The sequence below is a fragment of the Mirounga angustirostris genome, unplaced genomic scaffold (genome assembly GCF_029215605.1).
Source record: "Mirounga angustirostris isolate CCGP_5_RB_7025 unplaced genomic scaffold, mMirAng1.0.hap1 SCAF_11, whole genome shotgun sequence".
Lineage (NCBI taxonomy): Eukaryota > Metazoa > Chordata > Mammalia > Carnivora > Phocidae > Mirounga > Mirounga angustirostris.
The window spans coordinates 19,731,342-19,750,279 of record NW_026991719.1 but is presented as its reverse complement, the minus strand read 5'-3'; the positions used below and the strand labels follow the sequence as shown (position 1 = coordinate 19,750,279).

The 18,938-nt window shown below is 43.9% G+C and overlaps 1 protein-coding gene across 5 annotated transcripts in view; it reads left to right on the top strand.

Annotated features, from left to right (window-relative positions):
* The first annotated feature begins 18,193 nt into the window (after positions 1 to 18,193).
* ACOT9 (acyl-CoA thioesterase 9) overlaps positions 18,194 to 18,938 on the top strand; it is a 39,418-nt gene continuing 38,673 nt past the window's right edge. For 2 of the 5 annotated variants that reach the window (XM_064573870.1, XM_064573868.1), the window contains exon 1: positions 18,200 to 18,335. In XM_064573870.1, coding sequence (XP_064429940.1) covers positions 18,313 to 18,335 — 23 coding nt within the window. In that variant the 5' untranslated portion in view covers positions 18,200 to 18,312. Of the gene's footprint in view, positions 18,336 to 18,453; positions 18,627 to 18,938 lie in introns of those variants that run through there. The other 3 variants (XM_064573871.1, XM_064573869.1, XM_064573872.1) reach the window with 2 other exon arrangements.

Below are 18,938 nucleotides of genomic sequence, written 5' to 3'. Positions count from 1 at the left end.
CATTAGCATGATAGATGGTTCTCCATCCCCTCACTTTCAATCTGCAGATGTCTTTAGGTCTAAAATGAGTTTCTTGTAAGCAGCATATTGATGGGTCTTTTTTTTAATCCATTCTGATACCCTATGTCTTTTGACTGGAGCATTTAGTCCATTTAAACCAGAGTGATTATCGAAAGATACGAATTTAGTGCCACTATGTTACCTGTAAAGTTGGTGTTTCTGGTGATGTTCTCTGTTCCCTTCTAGTCTGTTGCTTTTGGTCTTTTTCCCCCCCATTCAAAGAGTCCCCTTTAATATTTCTTGCAGGGCTGGTTTAGTGGTCATGAATTCCTTTAGCTTTTGTTTGTCTGGGAAACTCTATCTCTCCTTATATTCTGAATGACAGCCTTGCTGGATAAAGGATTCTTGGCTGCATATTTTCCCCATTCAGCGCGTTGAATATATCCTGCCATTCTCTTTTGGCCTGCCCAATTTCTGTGGACAGATCCACTGGGAACCTGGTCTGTCTTCTCTTGTAGGTAAGGACTTTTTTCCCCTTGCTGCTTGTCCTGGGATCAAGCCCCCCCCTCCCCCACCTTGGGTTCCTCACTCTGCTTGTCCCTCTGCCCCTCTCCCTGCTCGTGTCCTATTTCCCCCCTCTTCTCTCTCTTTCAAATAAATAAAATCTTATTCTAAAAAAAGAAGCTAGATCTAAAAAAAAGGAAGCTAGATCCTATTTCCCCTAGAGCTGAAGCTTTACAGTACTCTATGATCAGTAGACTTGGTGTGTGCAAGGGGTTTGTGCGGGCCTGCTGGGGGAGGGGCCTGCTGTGCTGATTCTCAGGTGGACTTGCCCTAGTGGAGATGCGTCTGCAGAGCAGTGGGGCTGGGCTTGGTGTAAGGGGCTCCAGCCTCTAATGGGTGGTGCTATTTTGCTCACTGAAGTTGGTCAGTGCTGATTGGGGTGGCGGGGGGGAATGGCATGGAATGCTCTTGTCCCCAGAGTGGGAAATTCATGCTTCAGGAATCCCTCACAGAAGAGCGAACAATCACCCCTCCAGTGTTCCAAGCTTCCATCAGATCCCTGCCCTCACCCTGTCTGTGTCTAGGCTGTTTACCTTCCAGGCAGCACAGTAGTCCTGTGTTTTATCTCATGCAAGCGGCTGGGTTTCAAAACTCTGTATTTTAGAGATCCATGCAGGGTTTCGCTGCACTGTGGCCGGTGTTGGGTTGTCTCAGAAATCAGTCGTGCTGAGTTTATGGTAAAGAGCAGCAAAAAAGCCAGCACCAAGGTTTGTTGCCCTCAACCTGTGTCTCTCTTCCTATGCTAAGTGGCACCTCTCCCAAGTGCAGTCCAAGCAGGGCAAGTGTTTCTCCCTGTGCAGCCCAGGGGATCCTCAGACCATGCTGCCCGCTCCCAGGTCTCTGCCCTCCTTCCCCAGTGGAGCACCGCCAAGCCCACCAGGCACAATCCTGGCGATGGCATGGATCTCCAAAACATCAGACTTTGCACTCTGCTGCTAATAAAAATTTGTGGTAGCCAGCCCCTCTCCTTTTCCCAGTCCACGGTTTTAGGGAAGAGTTTTAATTTTTTTTGGGGGGGGGGGAAGAGTTTCTCTTGTGCTATCCTTTGCATGCACCTTCTCTCTCTCTCTCCCTCTCTTTCTCTCTCTCTCTCTTCTCTCCATAATCAGGGCTCCCTCCCCTTTGCAGCACCTGTGGTTCTTCCCCAAATCAACTCTCCACAGCTCCTACCTTTCACGAGCTGGCTGTTTTTCTAACTCCATTCATGCAGTTTTGCTCTCTTAGTCCTCAGATTGATTTCTTGGGTGTTCAAAATGATTTATCTAGCAGTGTTGGAAGGACAAGGAAAGCTTAGGGTCCCCCTATTTCTCTGCCATCTTAACTCCTTCCTCAGTCATAGAAACTTCAACAACAACAACAACAACAACAACAAAACCTCAGAACCCTGGAGGTAGCCAGTTCCAGGGCTAGTTCACCAATTAACTACGTATCAGGGACCTGGGCTTTTAACACCCTTCTTCTCTGCCAGTCATCCTTAATCCATCTCATGAACATAGCAGGGATGTAGCTCTAAGCAATATCATTCTATTTCTCTAAGCAGTAGCTCCAGGCATCATGTCTTCACATCAGCTTCCCAAGCAGGGAGGAAAGGTCAGGAGCAATTATCTTTCTCCTAATGAGCATCTATCTGTCTTTTTATCTGGCAAGTGACATCTTTCCCAGAATACCCCAGAAGTCTTCCCTTTATATCTTATCCCATGGCTACAAGGGAGGCTGGGACAGTGGGAATCCGGCAAAGGGGAACAGATATGCTGTGTTTGGCCAAGATGAATTGTGATTCTTTCTTTGAGGTTGGGCACATTGCAGCCCCAGAACAAAATTAGGATTCTCTTAGCAAGGAATTAGAAGAGAATGGCTGTAGGATAGGCAACTATAGGTGTCTACTAGGATCAGTCCTGCAAGCATAGAAAAAGAAGAATTTCAGAGGCCAAGATTGGCCCTACTCAATTTGGTACTATACTGGAACAAGAATACCCTGAGGCAAGAACTCCAGTAGTTGAATCTTGAGATGGGTCTTTGAGTGTTGTGAAGATGGATACCTCAGTCTCTCCTTATTCATTTACTTAACAGATTTTTATCTTGTCAGTTGTTGTTATAGTCTCTGGAATTATAGCAGTAGAAAAATCAGACAAAAAACTCATGGGCATTAAGAAGGGCACTTGATGGAATGAGCACTGGGTGTTTTATGCAACTGATGAATCACTAAATTCTACCCCTGAAACTAATAATATATATATGTTAACTAACTTGAATATAAATAAAATCTAAAAATAGTAAAAAAAAATCTCTGCCCTCATTGTGCTTACATTCTAGTGAATGTATCTTAGCTGTATGAAACAGAGTCCATGTTCAACAGTGAATTTCCTGATTATAATTGGGTTTCCCATGGCCCCCAAGCAGTCTCACCTCTCATTATGAATTAAGAAACTGGTGTTTTTATTTCATATATCAGTCTTTCAGTTGATGTGAGTCCTACTAGGGACACATGTTTCACCTTTAGTGAAATGACAAATCCTGTTTTTGAGCTGCATATCTGAGGGCCAATACCTGAATCATGGTAAATTCAACAAGGCATTTCAACCCTGTGAGCCATCATGGGAGAAAGAAAGCCACACAGTTTTCTCTAGCTAATACCCTAGTACTGTATGTTTCTCCCAGTTGGAATGTTTAAATTTATTAATTTGTGTGAAAGGGATACAAGAAGGAAATATTAAATTTTAAGCATTTAAATATTTCTGAAAAAAAGAAGTAGGGACCTTGAAACTCTGTGATTTGTGTAATGTATTATGAACTGATGGGTTTAAAATTCCTCTTCAGAGGATTCAAGATTTAAAAAAATTTCCTGTTGATATACATTCAGATTGTTTCTTTTTTCCCCCTGCCATTTTAAACAGCACTGTTATGAACATTCTTGTATATATCCTTGAGTACAGGAGCAATAATTTATCAGGTATTTACCTAGGACTGGAATGCTGGGTCAAAGGGTTTATGCATGTTCAATTTTATGGAATAGAGTCAAATGGCTCTCCGGAGTGATTATGCCAATTCATAACTTCTACTAGCAGTGAATGGGAATTCTTGCCTAGTTGGTATTTTCAGACTCTTTGGTTTTTGCTTACCTGATGGGTATGAAATGGTATCTTATTATGGTTTGAATTTGATTAATGCGATGTTGATCTTTTCATATTTCTTGGCCATATATTCTTAATTCTACTTGAATTGCCAATTCATGACCTTTGTCCATTTTTAATGGCTTCTTTATCTTTTTCTTATTCATTTGTAATAACCCTTTTATGTAATTTATTATTTTAACTCCTCACCCCTCCTTTTTGTTATTTTTGCTCCAGACATGTACCAAATCTGTGGCTAGGATATTTTTCTTTGTTAATAGTGTCTTTGGTTTAAAAAAATAGTGTTTTTTTTGGTTATTTGGAAGTTTTTCATTTTAAAGTCGTCAAATTTATCAATCCATTTTTTTTTAAAGATTTTATTTATTTATTTGACAGAGACACAGTGAGAGAGACACAAGCAGGGGGAGTGGGAGAGGGAGAAGCAGGCTTCCCGCAGAGCAGGGAGCCCGATGCGGGGCTTGATCCCAGGACCCTGGGATCATAACCTGAGCCGAAGGCAGACGCTTAACGACTGAGCCACCCAGGCACCCCAAGAATCCATTTTGAAACAAGACTGTGTTATTGGGTAGAAGCAAGTTCAGAATTTTTATATTTTCATGGTGAATTTTCCTTGTTCTCAAATTTGTGGCTCTTTATCTTTAGTGGGTTTTAAAAAAGATTGATTTACTTATTTGAGAGAGAGAGAGAGAGAGAGAGAGAGCTTGCGTGTGTGTGCGCGTGCATACAAGCATGCAAGTGGGGTAGGGGCAGAAGGAGAGAATCTTTAAGCAGACTCCCTGCTGAGCATGGAGCCCATGTGGGGCTCAATCCCACGACACATGAGATCATGACCTGAGCTGAAACCAAGAGTCAGACGCTTAACCAACTGAGCCACCCAGGCGCCCCTATCTTTAATGACCTTTAAAATGTAAAGTCCTTGGGGCACCTGGGTGTCTCAGTCGGTTAAGTGTCCAAGTTTTGACTTCGGCTCAGGTCAGGATCTCAGGGTTGTGAGATGGAGCCCCACAGTGGGCTCTGCTGAGCATGGAGCCTGATTAAGACTCTCTCCTTCCTCTGCCCCTCCCCCCACTCTTTCTCCCACTCTAAAAAAAATAAAATAAAATTTAAAGTCTATTTTTATGAAATAAATACAGCAAATACAGCTTTATTTTTGTAAGTATTTGCCTGATAGATCTTTTCTCCTGATCTTGACTTTTGACCTTGCTGTATCATTATGTTAATGTCATACTGAGAACAGGCCAGTAGGAATGGTCCACCCCAGTTGCAGAAAATAAGGGCCCTGTAGCCAGTACCAGCTTATATGCTTATCATTCTGGTTTTGAATTTCATGCTTGCTTCTGTCGCTTCATCACTTACTGCTTTCATGGTGGACAGGACCAGGGGTGAATAAGGATGATATGTGTGTAAGGATCTAGCCAATAAATGAGAGAGACTCAGATCCAGTGAAATAGTAAAAAGTTCTGAATCTATTTTTGCCAAGCTCAGTGGAAAGAAGTAGAAATAGAATTTCCTTATTTACTGGCTTGAGATAGAAAAGAGTCCCAGTTTAGGAAAATTAACATTCAGAGATAGGATTCTGAGATGACAAATTTCAGGACATTTTGCAATATGTTGAGAAGCCATTTGATGGTAACCCATCAATTAAGCTAGAACCATGTGTTGTTACTTTATAATTTACCAAAGTAAAAATAACTATAGGATACCTTTTTAATTTTTTTTCAAAGATTTTATTTATTTGACAGAGAGAGAGGGAACACAAGCAGGGGGAGTGGGAGAGGGAGAAGCAGGCTTCCCGCGGAGCAGGGAGCCCGATGCGGGGCTCAATCCCAGGACCCCGGGACCATGACCTGAGCCGAAGGCAGACGCCCAACGACTGAGCCACCCAAGCGCCCCTAGGATACCTTTTTTAAAGATTTTACTTATTTGTCAGAGAGAGAGAGAGAGAGAGAGCACATAAGGAGGGGGAGCTGCAGGCAGAGGGAGAAACAGGCTCCCTGCTGAGCAAGGAGCCTAGTGCAGGACTTGATCCCAGGACCCTGGGATCATGACCTGAGCTGAAGGCAGATGCTTAACTGCCTGAACCAGCCAGGCATCCCTAGAATACCTTTTTCCACCTGGGGAAACTAATCAAAAAGAGAGAAATATTGGCCGAAGGCCTGGAAAATGCTGAATATATACATGAGAGGGGAACTTAAGGATTATGATTTGAGTCCCCATGATGATCTAGGTTTCTAGATAATTTCTCATTTCCTGGTTTGGTTCCCCTGAGTCTGTAAATTGCCTGATTCTAGCAGTGATTGCTGTTACTCATGGCTGGGATCATGAGACTACTTCCCCCAGATCTACCCATATCATGTTTTTCTGGGCAAGTCGGGAATACAAGACCATGCCCTCTGGTGGAAAAGGACACCACTCCTGCATGTCTGGTAATAGCTATTTGGGAAATACTTGCTAGCCGTCACTTGCTAGCCATTTTGATTTTTGGAGAAAGATATTTAATGTCTCTCCACCCCAATACTTTATAAAATGGGAATACTGATCTCCTATGGTTGTTTAAGGATTAAATAAGGTAACTGAGCAATAAGTGTACTCCATAAATAATACTGTTCCTGCTACTGTTCCCTCGCAGTTGAACAGATATTCATCATGTATTTTCAATAGGTTAAGCACTGAGATAAATCGTCAATACGTGGTAGCTATCATATTACTTTTTAGTCATTTGGCCAAACCATATTATTATATAATTAAATTACAGTGTATCAGGCACTATGCCAGGTATGGGTGGGAGCCACAGCAGTAAATAAGACCGAACCTTTAAGACTCTGGACAAGTTTTTCTGGCTCTACTAGTGAGACTCTTTTCTCCCTTATGAGTTCTCTGGACTTCCAGAGAGATCACAGATGCTTTCCTATAATGTGCCGAGTTCTGGCTGACTATAGGATGGAAGGGAGGGTATACAAATGTGAACAGCCTTTGCCGCATATAGGCAGGTGGGAAATAAGCTGCTCAAGATAGGGGGCTTTTGCTTTGCTTTGCTTTGTCTTTCCTTTCCAGAAGAACCTAGTGTACCAAGGCTGGGGGTGGGGGTGGGTAGTTCTGCTGAAGTACTAGGAAGAAAATTCTGCTGTCACAGGAGAAAAGAATATAGACGCAAAGCAACACAGACCGAAATGTCCACTCTGACTTCCCACAAGAAAGGAGAAGAAAGTAGGGGAATTGTATTTTCCCAGTCCATAGGGAAAACTCAGCCCTTTGGACTTCTTCCTCTCCTTAGTGGGTGTCAGTCATCCAGTTCCTTCTGGATGAGACAGACTAGGGTGGTAGAAAAAGACTGATGATTTCCTGGGGCTTGAATCCGGTAGAAGAGGGAAGAAAAGAAAGGAGCCCTTATCATGGTCCTCCCTCAGAGAGGATGAGCTATAAAAAATCAGATGTTTCCCACTGCCAACATTCATGTGCTCTCAGGCATTATATTGCTACAAAGAGTCGCTGTCTCTTTCCCTACTAAATGTCCTCTTCTGTTAATCAAGCTTTCGTAGGAGGCGCCAGACTCCAAGAATAGGGGTGGTGATGGGGCGGGGGAAAAATAACCCTTTACAGTAATAAGAAAAAAAGTTATTTTTAATTTAAAAAACATCTCAAAGGGTTTAGATTAATGCATGGATAATTGAATAGATTGAATTTATGATGCTGGGGAGGGTAGCTTTTGAGGTTGACATTTATCACAGATTACATTGTTCTCTCTTACAATAAATCATCCTTTTTTTTCCCCACTGCAATGGACCCAATCTTTAATTTGGGCTCTGAATATGACCTATAATGTGGATCCTTTTGTTTTTATATTATGCTCTTATGGAAGATTCTTGAAGCTCAGTCTGGCTGGTTTTTAAAGGCTGGATTAGGACCCAACTAGCCTTTGAAGGTGGGAGCATATAGTTCCTCTCCCTCCGTAACTAACCTCCTCAAGAGCTGGTTTGCATCTTCTGATCAATTAAATCTTAACTAGATATTGAGAATTAACTGTGTCCAGGGGCGCCTGGGTGGTGCAGTCAGTTAAGCATCTGACTCTTGGTTTCAGCTTGAGTCGTGATCTCAGGGTCTTGAGACAGAGCCCAGTGTCTGGCTGTGCACTCATGGAGTCTGCTTAGTTTTTCTCTCCCTCTCCCCCCTCAAATAAATAAATAAATAAATAAATAAATAAATAAATAAATAAAATCTTTAAAAAAAGAATTAACTGTGTGCCCAGACTCAAAATTTAAAAGATGACTCCAAAACAAACAAACAAAAAAACCAAAGATGACTCCCGCCTTCAAAAAGCTTACTATAGGGGCACCTGGGTGGCTCAGTCAGTTGTGTCTGCCTTCAGCCCAGGTCATGATCTCACAGTCCTGGGATCGAGCCCCATGTCAGGCTCCCTGCTCAGCGGGGGTCTGCTTCTCCCTCTCCCTCTGCCCCCCACTTATGCTTCCCCCCCAAATAAATAAATAAAATCTTAAAAAAAACCTTACTATATCATTGGAGGACCATGACGGACACTTCACGTCATTAAAGAAATAATACAAAGTGTAATTAAGTGATAAATTGTCAGATTCAGATTTAGTGAACTAGAAGTTTAGAGCAATTGAAAGTTAATGATGATTACAGGAGTCAGGAAATCCTCTTAGAAGAAGTAGGACTTCAGTTAGGTTCTGCCAATACCAGAAAAAACGGAAGGTACTCAGCAAAGGGAGCATAGCATGAACAGACCAGAGGAAGAAACCAGTAAGCTCAGGGCCTCAGTTTCCTCATCTGTAAAATGAGTCAGGAAGGAAGACATGAGCCCCTCTGTGGCAGTGACTGCTGTTTTCAGTCTTCTGGGTCCAGCATGAGGCAGAGTTTCTCTCATAGAATAGGCACTTGACTTGAACAAATATGACATGCGGAGGAGATGGTTTGGAGATTTGTCTACCTGGGATAAAGTTTATATTAGCCAACAGTGACTCTCCTTCAGGAAGCTGGGGCCCGGCTCAGAACCATCCTGACAGAGGCCCATACTTCTCCCAGGGTGTGGACCTAAGTGCTCTGAGAATGCAGCAAAAACGGATGTCTTGCTTATGCACTTCCCTTCTGTTGAGGACACATAGCCCTAGTTGCCTGTAGCAGGAGATTTGTTTGGGTTGGTCACTCAGGGAACTCTGGCCAGGAAATGAGCAATGGTACCTGACCAGCTTCCATGGGTGCCCTTAACTCGAATGACATATTTTTTTTTTTTAAAGATTTTATTTATTTATTCATGAGAGACAGAGAGAGAGAGGCAGAGGGAGAAGCAGGCTCCCAAGGAGCAGGGAGCCCGATGTGGGACTCGATCCCAGGACCCTGAGATCATGACCTGAGCCGAAGGCAGACGCTTAACCATCTGAGCCACCCAGGCGCCCGAATGACATATTTTAAGTAGCCAGGTATGTGTGTTAAGGTGAGTTAGAGGGACCAATAACATTGTCCCCTTTAATTTCTTAGAAAACTTTCTCAGCCTTTTTATAAGGGCTGGTCATGAAACTGGAAAATTCAATTTGGATAATTTAGTGTCTTTTTTTCTCAGGGAAGAACTCTCTCAAATGTCACTTCCTTTCTGTGGCTTTCCAGGCCACTATCCTGTCACCTTACCAAGACTCCTTCAGTATTCCATTACGCAGAATCCATTATTTACTGCTTCTGCTGAGACCTTGTGGCACATTATTCATTGGAGCAATTATCACAGTGCATTTGATTACATTTCTGTTTTTTTTTTTCTTTCTGGGCAGTGAATTCCTGGAGGTCAGGAATTCTTCCTGTTTGATCTTTGTAGCCTCAGCTCCAAGCACAGCACATGGCATATAGTAGGTGCTCAATAAATAGATTAAATTAATATATTGGCTCTATTGATTTTTTTAAGTTTCTATTTATTTATCTATCCTATCTTTTATTTATTTATTTATTTATTTATTTATTTATTTATTTATTTATTTTAAGTAGGCTCCACAGCCAGCATGGAGCCCAACCTGGGACATGAAGTCGGGACCCTGAGATCAAGACTCGAGCTCAAATCAAGATTCGGACGCCTAATGACAGAGCCACCCAGGTGCCCCAAGTTTCTATTTAAATTTGAGTTTGTTAACATACATATAAGTTTCAGGTATACAATGTAATGTTTCAAAACTTCCATTCAGTAGCCGGTGTTCATCACGACAAGTGCCCTCCTTAATCCCGATCACCTTTTTATTATTTATTTATTTATTTTTAAAGATTTTATTTATTTATTTGAGAGAGAGAGAATGAGAGACAGAGAGCACAAGAGGGAAGAGGGCAGAGGGGGAAGCAGAACCCCCGCTGAGCAGGAAGCCCGATGTGGGACTCGATCCCGGGACTCCAGGATCATGACCTGAGCCGAAGGCAGTTGCTTAACCAACTGAGCCACCCAGGCGCCCCCGATCACCTTTTTAACCCATCCCCCCACCAATCTCCCCTCTGGCAGCCATCAGTTTGTTCTCTAGAGTTAAAAGTCTGTTTCTTGGTTTGTCTTTCTCTCTCTCTCTCTTTTTCCCTTTGCTTGTTTGCTGTATTTCTTAAATTCCACATATGAGTGAAATCATATGGCATTTGTATTTCTCTGACTGACTTGTTTCACTTAGCATAATACTCTCTAGCTCCATCCACGTTGTTGCAAATGGCAAGATTTCATTATTTTTTTACAGCTGAGTAATATTCCATTGTATCTATATTACCACTACTTCTTTATCCATTCACCTATTGATAATTTTTAAAGAATAAGAGATAGAGTTCATCAGAAAAACTCCTCATGTTCATTATCTTTACTTTCTCTAGCTCAGACTATAAGAAGCCGTCCCCAGAACTGATTTGCAGGTGGTTCTGCTAAGAGGTTGAGAGAAGAGGAATGAGGGAGGAAGCAGACTCCCTGTGGGATAGGGCCAGAGTTCAAAGAGAAAGTGGAGAATTACAGACAAATTTGAACAATAAGATCAGGCATAGGATCATAAGCCTGAGGGGAATTTAGGTATTAAAAAGTCAAGATATGGGGTGCCTGGGTGGCTCAGTCAGTTAAGCGTCTGCCTTCGGCTCGGGTCATGATCCCAGGGTCCTGGGATCAGGCCCCGCATCGGGCTCCCTGCTCAGCGGGGAGCCTGCTTCTCCCTCTCCCACTCCCTCTGCTTGTGTTCCTGCTCTCGCGATCTCTCTCTGTCAAATAAATAAATAGAATCTTTAAAAAAAAAAAAGTCAAGGGCGCCTGGGTGGCTCAGTTGGTTAAGCGACTGCCTTCGGCTCAGGTCATGATCCTGGAGTCCCAGGATCGAGTCCCGCATCAGGCTCCCTGCTCAGCAGGGAGTCTGCTTCTCCCACTGACCCTCCCCCCTCTCATGTGCTCTCTCTCATTCTCTCTCTCTCAAATAAATAAATAAAATCTTAAAAAAAAAAAAGTCAAGATATAATGTTCTATTACTGAGTAACCAAATACCACAACCTTAGCAGCCTACACAACACACATTTATTATCTCATAGTTTCTATGGTGAAGAGTCTGGTCATGGCTTAGATGGGGCCTCTGTTCAGGATCTCACAAGCCTGCACTCAAGGTGTCAGCCAGGGCTGGGGTCTTCTCTGAGGCTCTGGGTCTTCTAAGCTCAAGCAGTTGTTGGTAGAATTCATTTTCTTGCAGGTGTAGAACTCGTGGTGGCTTGCTTCTTCAAAGCCAGCAGGAGACTATCTCCAAGAAGGTCTTTTAAGGACTAACCTAATTAGGTCAGACCCACTCAGGATACTCTTCTTTTTGACTGAGAGTCAAACTGATTGGGGCCTTAATCACATCTGCAAAATGCCTTTATGTTTGCTTTTTTTTTAAAAAAGATTTTATTTATTTGACAGAGAGAACACACAAGAAGGGGGAGAGGCAGAAGGAGAGGGAGAAGCAGTCTCCCCACTGAGCAGGGAGCCTGATGGGGGGCTCGATCCCAGGACCCTGGGATCATGACCCAAGCCAAAGGCAGACGCTTAACTGACTGAGCCACCCAGGCACCCCTTATGTTTGCTTTATACCATAACCCAATAATGGGAGCAACATCTATCATATTCACAGGTTCCACCCACACTGAAGAAAAGGGACATGGATATCAGGGAGTGGGAATCAAGGGTTCTGTCGACCACAAGCCCTGAATGAGGGACCTCTGAATGGCACACTGTGCCTCTATTAGGAAAAACAGGTTAAGTCTGGGAACCAAAGGGCAGAAGCAGGAGTAGCTTCAATTACTATCACCCCTAATGACCCAATGGGGGACTTTATGCTTTCTGAATCTGCAACTCTGGGCTCTGCAGAGTTTGAGGTTCTGTTCCAGATAAGGTCACACTCTTGCCAATGGACATAGCAAGGGTCACATTGAACTACAAGTATGGCTACTGCCAGGGCTTGGGATTCCTGTGGCCAAGGAGTCATCATCTTGGCAGGGGTGATTGCCCTTAATCAGCAGGAGGAAGTAAAGGTGCTGCTATACAATGGGACAGGGAGGAGTGTGTGTGGAACTCAGGTTAGGGTGTGTGTATTTATATATTTATAGAGTTTGTTTGTTTGTTTTTTGGTTGGTGCAATAGGCAGAATCATGGCCTCCCAAAAATGTCCCTATCCTAAGTCCCAGAATGTGTCAATATCTTGGGTTACATGACACAGGGGAATTAAAGTTGCAGATGGAAGTAAGGTTGCTAATCAGCTGACAGTAAAATAGGGAGATTATCCTGGATTATCCTGGTTGGTCCAATGTAATCACACAGGTCATTGAAAGTGGAAGAGGGAGAGTCAGAGGAGGATGTGACTATGGAAGCAAGGCACAGAGATGCAGTGTGGCTGGCTTCACATAGGGTGGAAAGGAGCCACGGACCAAGTGGTACAAGTGGCCACTGGAAGCTGGAAAGAGCAAGAAAATGGATTCTCTCTTAGAGCTTCCAGGAAAACACACAACCCTGCCAATATCTTAACTTTAGCCCAGCAAAACCTGTGTCAGACTTCTGACTTTCAGAACTGTAAGGTAATAAATTTGTGTTGTCTCAAGGCACTAAGTTGGTGGTAAATTTGTTAGAGCAGCTATAGGAAACGAATATCGTGGGTGAGGAAAAACTGTCCAAATCACATTGTCCAGAAGTAATTCATTCCTGCTGTATCAGGGGAACTTTGCATATGCCTCTATTAGAGTTAATGTTATTAAATTATGTTGATTTGTTTCCACGTTCCTCTCTCACTCAGGCTGTTTGCTTCTCCTGGTCCAGGACTGTGCCTTATACTTCTCTGTATTTTTAATCTCTCAAATGTCATTGAATTTGTGTGGGTGTCTGTGGTATTGAAGGAGGAAGTGGGGAGGCATGAGGGGAGGAGACGAAATGGTGGTGGTGTCAGTGTTAGAGAGGGGAAGCCCGAGAAATGGTGGGGACTGAATCTGGCTGATGTTCATTCTCTTCCGGTGTGGGCTGGCTTGTGTGGAATGCAGAGAATTTGCAGGTCGGCTGCAGGCCTGGGGAGGCAGCACCGCAAGCAGCTTGGTCTCGGTAGGGCTCTTGGTTCAGGAATGATTCAACAGTATTCTGAGCCTCGTGGATATGCCCCATCAACAGAGAACCCCTCTCCAATTCCCTCTCGTCCACTCCCTCACCTGCCGCCCACAGTGTTTCTCAACCCTTACAGTCCCAGACAGGAAGCCACAGACAACAGTTAGAGATGGAGCTGCTCCACTCACAGAAGTATATCATTGGAGCTTTCTGCTGGGGCCACTGTTTCTCTAGTGTCCCAACACACACACACACACACACACACAAAAACACGCGCGCGCGTGTGCGCGCGCACACACACTGAGAGCTTGAGTTTGCTATTAGAGGGCATATTCAGGGCCCCCAACAGTACTGTTGTGTGTATTTCTCTCTGTAATCTCTTTCTCTTCTCCTCTTCCTCCCCTTCTCCTCCTCCTCCTCCTTCTTCTTTTTCTTATCTCTCTGTCTTTGTCTCTGTCTCTCACTCTCACTATCTCCTCAGGGAAGTATTGTGAGAACTGCCAGGGCCAGGGTGAGGGAGATGGAGGAGCCCGAGCCACACACGGGGAGTGATGGATTGTGGGTAATAGTAGGAACTAGAGTCAAGGAAGAAATGGGCACCGTGAAGAGGCTTTGAGGAGTAAAATAAGGATATTTCCTCCCTCCACAGAAGAGGCCAAACAGAAGCCATATGTGGTGTCTTGTGCAATGTGCTAGTTACTTATATAAACCAAACAAAGCAGTCTAACAATCCTATAAATAACACACATAAAGATAAACTAGCTAGAGTAACGTCAGTGTTTCTAAAGATAAAGTAAATTAATACTGCTGGCACTGCCCTGTTTTTGTGTGGCCCATCTCTAAAAAGCACAAAATACAAATTTATACCCCAAACCATGTTTTATGAATTCAGCCAGCATGATCTTAGCATATATGAAATATATAAATCTTACTGCAAAGTAAGTTTTAAAAGCTTGCATGCACTCTGAAGCATGAGCTTTTTGCAAAGAGAATGAAATATATTTGCAGCTTTGTTCCCTTCATGGTTATACATCCCAGTGCAGCTGTAATTGCATCGGAGGTACTTGTTGGTTTTCCTTGCCTGAGGAATGGCAAAATTGGCTTCTACGCTGGCCCAGCTGAACAGGCTCCCTTGGGGACTAACAGGAGGCTCTATTTCCTAACTGGGATGATAGCACTTGGGGTGGTGTGAGAAAATATGGAACGTGGCTGGGCAGGAGAATGGAGAGAAATAGGATGCAGAGTGAAGAACAAATGGAAGAGAACTGAATTGGTTGGTGAAAGTGGATAGAGTGGGAGAGAGGGTGGGCATGACAAGGTGAAGAATGATCAGGTTAGCAGTGGTAGGGGAGACACCTTTGAAATTGTACTGTTTAAGCCCTCTTTTATTGAAAGAGGCATTTTTATTGAAGATGACACCCTGAAATGAAGTTGTACCCATCCTAGGGAGGCCCTCTGATCCCATATCACTAATAGTATGGCATGTTGTAAAAATTTACTATTTTTAAGCAAGAGGAAATTGTTAGAGGAAAAGGAGAGCATTAAAGACACAAACCTTTCAACCCTTGGATTTGATGAGCAGTCATAAAAGTGGAACTGAGGGAAGGTAGGGAAACTGATAAAAATCACTGTTGTTCCAAAATTGCCTACGCTGAGTTTTGTTTCTCTTGGCACAAGTGGGTATAATATTAAGCACTTTCATGTAACAGCTCAGTAGTCTTTCCAGTTTTTTAAGGTTTTGGGGGAAAAACTCTTTTCCATTGTTCCCTCCTCTACCTCTGAATTCTGGATCCCTCTGTGTAATCTCTATAATCCAGGAAATAAACTAATTTTTAAAAAGTAATTTCTGGATCCTAATTGAAATCGTAGCAAGAATCAGTTTGTTTGAAAGTCGATGACATAGTTTTCCAAAAACATATTCTACCCTAAATTAAGATATCCAAAATTTATATGGTTCAACAGCCCAAGGAAAGATGGTTACTAGATACTTTTCACTCATATTGCATGACTGAACAGACAACATTTTAAGTTTTGTTATTTGATTTTATTCTTCTACTTGTAATAGTGACCTTGATGGTATCTTATGTATCTGTCAATGCATGATTTTTCTTGGTATTATCTCTGTTACCCTGACACCAAATCAAAATAGAACTAATGGAACAAAACAGGAAACAAAAAGGTGGGGTGGAGAATCTGTTACTTAAGGACAGTGATCTCACCACTATACAACTGCTGGATGTTTCCTGGTCTGATTTCTGGCCATTTTGCCTTCTATGCCTGCTACCCACAATTTGGTATAACCTGTATGCTTTACAACATTACACACACAGGAATCAGGGTTGCTAAACTGTTTGAAGAATTTTTATTTATTTATTTATTTTTAAAGATTTTATTTATTTATTTGAGAGAGAGAGAGAGCCCTAGAAAGAGTGAGCACGAGTTGGGGATAAGGGCAGAGGGAGAGAGAGAGAAGCAGGCTCCCCATGGAGCAGGGAGCTGGACGACAACATGGGGCTCCATCCCAGGACCCCAGGATCGTGACCTGAGCAGAAGGCAGCCGCTTAACCGACTGAGCCACCCAGGTGCCCCTGGTTTAAGAATTTTATGCCTCTGCCGTTTAAGAAAACTGTAGACACATGGATGAATGCTGGGTTGGCTGGGTTTAACAGGGGTTCTGTGAGGTTAGAATTGAGGTAAGTGGGTTAAGTGATGGGATCATTTTTTTTTTCCTGTTTAAATTACATATGTAGTGGACATCTATGGGGTTGGTTGCTCGGCACTCCTTTTCTAAGAAGTGCTCCATTTCCCTATCCATGCAGTGACTGTTGGAAATAGCCATGTTAGTAGATTGTGACCTAGTACTTGACCATGGTTCTGGCTGATGGGATTCCTGGTAAGTCACATGGGCCAATCATATGACCTTGTGCTGCTGCCACAGTTGACAGTGTACCTGATCCCACTTGGGCCAGTGAATCCCTTCTCAGGAATTTTTCTTCATTGAAGTCTAATTGACATAAAGTATTATATTAGTTTCAGACATACAGCATATTGATTCAGCAATTCTATGCATTACTCAGTGCTCACCACGATAAGTGTGGTCACCATCTGTCACCACACAAAGTTATTAAGATATCATTGACTATATTCCTTATGTTGTACTTTTCATCTCCGTGGCGTATTTATTTTATTTTATTTTATTTTTTTTAAAGATTTTATTTATTTATTTGACAGAGAGAGACACAGCGAGAGAGGGAGCAGAAGCAGGGGAGTGGGAGAGGGAGAAGCAGGCTTGTCGCTGAGCAGAGAGCCCGATGCGGGGCTCGATCCCAGGACCCTGGGATCATGACCTGAGCCGAAGGCAGACGCTTAACGACTGAGCCACCCAGGCGCCCCGCGTATTTATTTTATAACGGGAAATTTATACTTCTCAATCCCCTTTCTTTTCAGGAATTTTTTTACTCGGGACACAGAAATTTGGTTCAGTTTCTATGCATGTGGCTATGGTTATAAGATGTAAAGTTCAGGAACTTCTTTTGCTATGTGGAGAATGCTATTATACAGAGAAAAAAGAATGAGGCCAGTGTGCAAAGGGAAGTGAAGATAAGCGATGGAAAGAAGGCATCTTCATGGCATTGAGTCCCTGGTTTCAGCTGTTCTGGTCCAAATTGACACCATTTATATGCTGATAAGAATGTGTCTGGTTGGAAGGTGACTGGATTGCACAAAAATTATAAGCTGTCACTAGCCATTATTATACCATCTTTGTAACCTGAAAAATTCTCTTTAATTTTTCTCTCTGCATCTAACTTTGCTTTAACCAAAAGTAAAAAGAAGAAAAATAGTGTAATTCAGTAAAATATTTATTGTACTGTGTTAGGTTGGTAGAGTGTTAAAAAGTATAAGTGACACAAAATGTATCAAAACCATCACTGAAGAGGTACAGACAATATGAACAAAAATGAAAGAATGTATTCCTGATGGCCAGAAGGAGAGTCTTCTGGATGTGGGTCTCATAAAAAGGAAAGGTAGGTAGAGAGGAAAGACAAAGCCAAAGACCATGTTCCATTTGTAATTTATGAAGTGATTAAAAAAAAAGCCAGCTTAATTAAAATGGACACATTTTTACTAAGCATGAGGTATCATAAAAAGCATGCAGTATGGTCCCTGCCTCCTAGGAAATAAACATCTTCAGGGAAAGTCAAGATTTGTGTATATTCTGGAAGGATCTTCTCTCATTATCTTGTTTTGTTTCTCTTTAGACTGCTTTACCACGTTTGAAATTATGTTATTTGCTAACTTGCTGACTTGTTTTCCTTCTAAGGTAAGCCCCCAAAGGGCAGGGATTTTTGTCTATTTTATTGCATCCCCAGCATCTACAACAGCGTCTGGCGCACTGCAAACGGCTTAATAAGAATTCGTTGAATGAAATGGAGAATCCGGTCGTAGGGTAAAATCATATTAACTCTCTGGCCTTGAATAGCTCTGGGCCAGCCAAAATCTCCAACTTTCAAACACTAGGGGGCAGGCCGAGATTAGAAAAGAAACAATTTTGGGGCGCCTGCGTGGCTCAGACGGTTGGGCGTCTGCTTCGGCTCAGGTCATGATCCCAGAGTCCTGGAATCGAGCCCCGCATCAGGCTCCCTGCTCAGCCGGGAGCCTACTTCTCCCTCTCCCTCTACTGTTCCCCCTGCTTGTGCTCTCTCGCTCTGTCAAATGAATAAATAAAAATCTTAAAAAAAAAAAAAAAAAAGAAAAGAAACAATTTTTTCCCTTTAGGTCAGTGGTTTCTAACTTCGCATACGTAAGCATCACCTCGGGGTGCCTTCAGACGTCCTGAAGGCCGGACCCCACTCCTACTAATTATATAGGAATCCCCAGAGGGTGGGGCTCAGGCATCAGTATTCCGGAAAGCTGCCCAGAAGATTCCGACGCGCAGCTAAGGGCAAGAACCACAGACCGGGAGCCCAGGCATGGGGGTCAAGATTGCGCGGCCTTCGGCGAAGCGGAATAACGAAGACAAGCTCCGAGAACCTCTGGCCTCCACGTCACACTCCGTCCATGCTGCGTGGTGCCTTTAATCGGTAATGGCGGGGTTGGCCTGTCCTCCAACTCAGGCTTCCCGCCAATGACAGAGGCTGCAGGCGCCGCGCACCACCCCCGGTCCGCCGCGAGCCCCCACCCCCAGCAGCAAGGCTCCGCCCCCGGGCGGCTGCTCCGCGAGGGTGCGGCCGTGGGGAGCGAGGTCTGGTCCCGCGCTCGCGCTTGAACTCGCGCTCTCCGTTCCCGCAACTTCCCCAGCGGACCGGCTCGCGTGGCCCGGGTCTCTGGTCGCGCGCGCGGCCGCAGAGCGCGATGAGGCGGGCGGCGCTGCGGTAGGTAGCCGGGGGCAGGTGTGGCGCCGTCCTGGGGTCGCCCACGCTCGCGCTCGGGCTGCTAGCGGGCCTGGGCGGAAGGAGCCGGCCGCCTGCTGGAGGGACTAATGCGAGGGTTTGGGGGCGGAAGGGGCGCCCACCTTCTGCAGCCGCGCCTGGACAGGTGCTGTCTGGCTTAGGGTGGGGCGCCGCGACCCCCACCTTAAAGGCTTCTGGAGCAGAGTTTGATATTAAAAGCGAAGCGGCACTTTAAGGGAGGAAGTTGGGTGTTCCCTGAAATTCCTTTCTCTTTGCTCATCAGGGGTGTGGTTT